The sequence below is a fragment of the Lonchura striata genome, chromosome 1, assembly GCF_046129695.1.
Source record: "Lonchura striata isolate bLonStr1 chromosome 1, bLonStr1.mat, whole genome shotgun sequence".
Taxonomy (NCBI): domain Eukaryota; kingdom Metazoa; phylum Chordata; class Aves; order Passeriformes; family Estrildidae; genus Lonchura; species Lonchura striata.
This window is the reverse complement of record NC_134603.1, coordinates 32996178-33002934: the sequence shown is the minus strand read 5'-3', so window position 1 is coordinate 33002934 and position 6757 is coordinate 32996178. Positions and strand designations below refer to the sequence as shown.

General features: G+C 52.1%; 1 protein-coding gene across 1 annotated transcript; it reads right to left on the bottom strand.

The window, feature by feature from the left end:
• Positions 1 to 702: 702 nt before the first annotated feature.
• Positions 703 to 2014, bottom strand: MSC (musculin). Its single transcript, XM_021530613.1, has 2 exons — positions 1493 to 2014; positions 703 to 789 (listed from the first exon to the last, which is right to left on the bottom strand). Exons 1-2 carry the CDS (start codon positions 2012 to 2014, stop codon positions 703 to 705), a joined length of 609 nt encoding a protein of 202 aa, XP_021386288.1.
• Between the last annotated feature and the right edge of the window lie 4743 nt (positions 2015 to 6757).

Genomic DNA, 6757 nt, shown 5'->3' with positions numbered 1-6757 from the left:
AAGCAAAATTCCCTTCCAGATTAAGGCACAGAAACTCTGCCACATTTCTAGGGACAGTCCCACATTCTTACATGTGGCATTTCAAGACATAACCAAAGGAATTACTTTAATTCCAATGTGTTGTAGCAGAATGTGTCCACTTACACATTTTTAAGACAGCTCTGATCAAAGGGACCGAATAAAAAAAAGTATGACTAATTGCAGCATAGTTGCAATAAACCAGACTCAGGAATACAAAAGCCCTCAAAATATATTATAAATATATCTGACTTTCAAAGCTACTTTAAAATACTGTTTTGCTTTACAAGACAAATAACACTGTTTGGGGTTAGTTTGTAGAATTGTATTTTGGTCCATGCTGTTAATTCTATATCATTATATTCCTCTTCCATTAGTTTAAAAGCCTCAGAACAGCAGGTCCTCAGGCAGTGGTAAGAATGATGAAGCCAAGTCTTAGACTTCAGCTGGTGCAGTCAGTTCATAAAACCTCTAATTTCAACCACCTCCATTCTTTACTGCTTTAAATAATCTGCCCTCAGAACATTAAGGAGAAAGAATGATGAGGGATGCAGATTTAACACTGTTAGAGATAGGCGTTTGCCCCATCTACTAGTCCTGAGCTCATAAATCACAGCTCTTAAAAATATCCAACCCATTAAAAAAAAAAAAAATCAACAATAAGAAATCTTCAATTTAGTCTGACTATGCAGTAGTTCCACATAATCTGCTGGCAGTAGAAACTTCTTTGGTGTCAGAGTCAGGTCTTCCTGAAACCACAAACGGCCAAGTCTGTAAGCAAAATAAAAATGCATTTCATATTAAAAGAAAGTTTATCCTCCTATGAAACCGGAGCTTTATTACTGATAGATGTCTAACTCTGGTTCAGTTGCAAACACGTCATCATGTTTTAGTCCCTGTGGGAAGCACAGAGAGAGCTGAGTTCCTCTAACAAATATTTTCATTACCTTTTTCCTTATAATTAAATGCTCCACAGAAGGTCTACAATAGTCAGCAACACTGTTCACATCCAAACTGCAATGTTTCTCTTGCTTTGAAACTCTTTTGTCATTTAACAAATAAAAAGTATATAAACTATTCCAAAACAATCACTGCTGCATGTAAGAAAACGTTTTACCCTTGTGACAAGCATCGGGTGTTTAATTTTGTACCGATGAACTCATGACGTTCTGCCTGTGCTGCAGGCCAGCCGGCAGACCGAGTTACTCCTTTTTCGGACACTAAGCTTGCCTAATGCCCGAGGAATGTAATCTTTAGGGTCCCCTATTCTGTCTCCCCCGAAGTGACACACCCGCCATCACCCAAAGCCAAGCGCGGCCGCGGGGTCACCCACGGTGCGAGGGCTCCCGGGGATCCGTGGAGCAGCCAGGGCCGCCCCGCCGCTCCTCAGGGCGGGCACGGCCTGAGCGCTGCCGCCCGGCCCGGGGATTCCCCGCCGGTGCCCCGCGCCGCGCCCCGCCCGCCCCCGCCGTACCAGGTTGACGGGATGGACGTAGCCGTTCTCGTAGCGGTCCTCCTGCAGGAGCTGCCGGAGGTGGGCGATGTAGCTGGACGCCAGGCGCAGCGTGTCCAGCTTGGAGAGCTTGGTGTCGGGCGGCACCCAGGGCAGGCTCGTCTTCAGCCGGGAGAACGCCTTGCTCAGCACCCGCATCCGCGCCCGCTCCCGCGCGTTGGCCGCGTTGCGCTGGGACTGCTTCCCCTCGGGCGGCGGCCCCCGCGGCCCCGACGCCGCCTTCTTGCCCCCGGGGCCGCCGCCCCGCGCCCGTTTCCTCTTGCAGCCGCTGCCCGCCGGCCCCGCCGCGCAGCTGCCCTCGCCGTCCTCTTCCTCCTCTTCTTCCTCCTCTTCCTCCTCCTCCGCCGCCGAGGAGTTGTCCCCCGAGGGGTAGAGCTCGCCGCGGGGCTGGCGCTTGGCCGGCGGCGGCGGGTAGTCCAGCTGCAGCGCCCGCAGGTCCATCTCGGGCAGCTCCTCCGCCTCGCTGGCGGAGCCCGTGGACATGGCCCCGGGCGGGCGGCGGGGAGGCGGGCAGCGCGGCAGGCGGGCGGGGGCGGACGGCCGAGCCGAGTCGGCCCAGAGCGGGGCGGCCCCGCTGCGGAGAGTCCGAGCCGGGGCGGGGGCGCGGGGGGGCGCGGAGGGGGGATGCGCCCCTTGACAGCGCTATATATCGGGTGTCCGCGGAGCGAACCATCTGCCGGGCGGAGGGGAGGAGGGGGCGCGGGGCGGGGGTCGGCCCTGCGGAGCCCCGCGCCGGGGGCGGCGCCTCTCCGCGCCGGCCCGCGGTCCGCGGCGGGGCTGGTGCCAGACCCCTGCGTGGGGGCACACACACGCGGATGGGGGTACACGGACACGCGGGACGTCTCTGCGTCTGTGTGCGCTCTTGGGCGTCCCACTGGACAGGCCCGTCTCCTCCCTTCGGAGATTGTAAAATATCTCCAGAGCTGGTCCCACCAGTGTTTGTGCGGAGAGGAGAGCACAGCTCCCTGCGTCTCAGGGCTAAGCGCGACCCGGGACTCTGCTTCCAGCCCATCTACCCTCGCTCTTTCTCTTGCCTTTCCTTCGAGGGCATAAGATTTTCCCAACTTATGAACCCCGGTGCAGCCGAGTGGTGCAGCGGGACGGGGCACCAGCCCTCTGGGCTCTTCCTCTGCCTGCCCAGCTTCTGGAAGCGGCTGTGCGGCCGCGGTGCCCCCGCCGGGACGGGCGGAGGCAGCAGGAGACGCGGCATTGGGGGCTGGGTGTGCGGTGTGTGGGGAGCAGCGCAAAAAGTCGCTGGGAACGTGCGTGCTGTGGTTTCATAGCGTTTTGGGCGAAGCTCCAGTCCGAGGGTTTCTCCTTCCTCAGCACACTTAATTAAAACCCATTATATTGGCTGTGTACGCCCCTCTGTCACAGAGCAAATTAATCGAGACAGCTTTTCGAGCTACTTGCAGGTTTTTTAAACAAATTCTGTAGTTCAATTTTTATTATAGAGTCCACGGGTGAATGGTGGACCCCACATACAATGGAAATGCTGACATACACGTTCAACAGAGGTATAAATAATAAAAAAGAAATATTAAAAAAAATCAGCCATCAACTTGTATCCCTCGCACCTCCCCCAAAATATCCCTTTTTCACATGAAGAAATAGCGTTTAGTTCCTTACTGGCTTTCACAATTTGGATATGATTAACCAGAATAAAAATGCAGTTCTCAGAAAATAACCTAATGACTACAACAGGTGGAAAGATCTTGTCCCGCAGTTTCTGTTCACGGTTTTCCCTTCCATTTCTCTCCCGCCCGAGCGGAACCCTCCCGGCTGCTGCCACGCAACTTTCCTGGCACCGCCGGCCGCCTTTGGGCTCAGAGCTCTGTTCTCCCCCCGCCAGCCCTGCAGGCTCTCTGAGGCCACTTAACGCTGTGCAAACCCCGACTTCACCCGCTGGGGCTAGAACCACATCAGAGCGAGTTTAATGGCAGCCTTTCCAAGTGAAACTTGACATTTCTTGAACCACCTATACAGGCAGCTGATCTTGCAACTGGATCTCTTGAACTTGGTTTGACACTACGATAGATGCTCAGGCTGGGTCCCACACGCTGCACGGTGAAAGGGCAGCACGCTGGACTTGGGGGTTGCCCTTCCTCCCCAATTAGACTGCATTATACATACATACATACATACATAAATAAATATATATATATATATATATATGTATGTATGTATAAGTACATAAAGATACTGCAGGGGAAGAGATAGATTTACTTTTCCCCCCCATCTGGGTTGTTTATACAGGTGCGGGCTGAACGCTTTCCCTGCTAAAGATTAATGGAAGAAAGTACTGAATTTCTTTAAGCAGAGAAGAAAATGTTACCCAGTCTTAAAAGCCACAATGCCAAGCCTCACTTTCCTGCCTACCTTTGCCTCAGCGAATTAAAGGCGACGCATAATGGACGCCTTGACTCATTTAATGAAAGGACTAGGGGCAGGAAGACGAGCAGATTTCTCAGATAGTCCTTGCCTGCTTCCTGGTTAGTAAAAGAAATGGCAAATGCAGCGGATTAAATCTGAAGTCAGGGTTTACTTCGGATTTACACCCAGTGTAGCTGAGCAGACCTGACTCATCTATCAAACCGCTAATTTCTGCGGCCCTGACAAAGATATCATTTTCAGGATAAAGTCTTTGATGGGGCCAAGGCATTACATCATGCTTCCATTTGTCAAGATTTTGATCCTTTATGATCTCTGTGAGGTGAGTAGGGTAAGCCTCTGGTATATCAAGGTAGCATTTTATGCTTTGCTGTTATCAGGTGCAGTCCCTTTCTCCGTTAAAAGATAAAACCACGAACTGTACCCGAACTCCGAGGCCAGCAACCTTCCCTGTTTCACGGTCTATCCCCGCACACTGGGCGAGATGCAGGGGCAACCTGGGTTTGCAAAATGGTGTGTGCGTGTGTACAGGGATAGCAGCAGTAGCTAGAACAGCTCCTACATGGGAAGAAGCTGCAGAGAATCCCTCCCCCAGGGAGTTTTGCCTCTGCCACCGTTGCTGGCCCTGAGGTCACAAAAATCAGCTTTTCTCCACTGAGGGGAGATCCCTGAATTGCAGAATCTCACTGGAGTGGAGTGGGCTTTTTTTCCTCCCACTTTTCCACCAGGCATTTAGGTAAATAAGTGCAACCAAGCAAAGAGGAGTCCACGAAAACCAGATCTCTTCTTAGCTTTTTGCAACAAGTGAGGGTGTTTCGTGCGGCAGCTGAGGACCGGCGAGGACGGAGCCCAGAGAGGCCGGGAGGAGCCTGTGCCCTGCAGCCGCCGCCCCCCGTGACAAAAGCCCGGCCCTAACAGCCCGGCAGGTGCCTGCGATGAGCCATAGGGGTAATAATCCTCTCATTTACTTCCTTAAATTTCAGAATAAATTTTAGCAGAAAAACAAAAGAGAAAAAAATGACTGGAGGGTCATTTTTACAGGTTTGTAAAACGCGGGTTATCTCCGAGAATGGGAGAGCAACTTGCTAAAAACCCCGTGTCTTTCACCCTCATCCTCTGGGGTGTTGACAACGACAAAGCAGGGTGGAGGAGGGAGATGATTTGTTCTCGATAAAGTGCTTTAAATACGGCTTTCCTTCGGCATTTGTCCTTTCCTCGAACTCAGCAGAGTTATCGAGTTCGCCCCACCTGAAGTGCGCTACGCTTTGTCAGAAAGACCTAGATGTAACAAGGGCTTTTTTATTAATTTCTCCCGCGGTGATGAGAAAGAGGACAGCGGCTGACAAATGTGTTCGCCTTCATCTTTTCACAAGCATTTATATATTCACACGCATCCAGGCTGTGTGAAGGGCGTGCAAGGCTTCTGCCACGAAGTGATGGATGATGGAGATGGTTGGTCTAGTAGGAAAAGCAGGTAGATGAATTATAAACTTGGCTTAATGCCACTTAGAGCAAAGACGATTCTGCTTGGCTCAGATTGCCCAGTAAAGGCACTGAATGAAGGGAAAAGTGTGTGATTGTCCCTCATTCCAACAAGCTTGCCTCCGCTTAAAACGCCTATACTGGAATGATCTCTGCTACAGTCCGTGCCCCAAGTACCCTGTCCTTAGCCAGAGAACTAGCACGGCTAGAGGCACCATTTAAAAATTCCCTTCTTTTTTTTTTTTTTTTTCGTTTTACTAAGGTGACAGCGCCGTGGTGCCCATGTCCTGGAGCCCTGGCAGCCGCCTCTCTGGTGATACTCCGTGTGAGCTAGCCCAGGGGATTCCAAATCATCACGGGAGAAGGCAGAAACTAAGCAGTTACTGGAAACGAGTGTGTGGGTGCGTGTGTGTTTTAGGAGCAGGATGGACTTCCCTAAAAAAGTATTTCCACCATATAACAAAATCAAAGAGTACTCTGGGGGTCAAGCTACGTCAAATAAAGCAAACAGGAGATGATAAATGAACCTCTGGAAGAAAAACCAAAATATTTACCAGAATTTATTTTGCCTAGCGAGAGCAAACCTTGCCATCAAGGGACATGCTCGATGTTCACTTGGTGAAGGGACTAGGGAAACCGAGGTTAAACCCCTCCTCTCCGCCCCTCTCCTCGCTCCCTGCGAGCTGGGGCTGTCCCGTTTCTCTTCCCGAGAGCCGGCGGGGCGGCTTCCAGGTGCGGGACGGGCAGCGCTCTCCTTTGCCGTCGGGGGAGTCTCTGCCTGGGCGATCGCCGGCCCGGCGGAGGAAACCCTCGGCTCCAGGAGGAAAGCCCGGCCGGAGAGGGTTGCTGGGCGACAGGAGTGAAGCGAGTCACGGGTGTCCTGCGTCCGCGGCTGCGAGGCTGGTTCTACCGCCTGGGCTGCGCTGAGGGTTCGTGCTTCTCGCTCAGCAACCCCGAGCATAAGCGGGGACATGCTTTTAAGTTTAAAATAAAAAAGACAAAGAAACAACTCTTCCACCTTCAAAACCTCCAACTGAACCGACCAACCAAAAACCCACCAAACAAATAAACAAACAAACAAACTCCCCCACCTTAGTCCTTCGAGCCGCTAATTGACCCAAAGGGGATCCCGCCCCGCAGCGCGACATGAGCGCATCTTCCCCGGGGAAAGAAACTGCTCCCTGTTAGTTGCTGCTTCTCCCCGGAATTTCCAGTGCAACGACCGTAACGAGACATTATTGAGTGTTATCGCTGCTTTGCCCAGATTTTGACCAGCAGTGAATTTTGCTCAGGTATCCCCAACTTTCAGTAGGATTTCCCCTGTGGAATAGCCAGGCAAACTCTCTAAATACC

What these genes read in the sequence shown, in the direction of transcription:
- MSC (XM_021530613.1), bottom strand. Translation starts at nt 2,014, where the DNA reads ATGTCCACGGGCTCCGCCAGCGAGGCGGAGGAGCTGCCCGAGATGGAC. An exon ending in ACGTCCATCCCGTCAACCTG is followed by an intron (nt 790 to 1,492) that starts GTACGGCGGGGG and finishes TTTTGCTTACAG; the next exon opens with ACTTGGCCGTTTGTGGTTTC.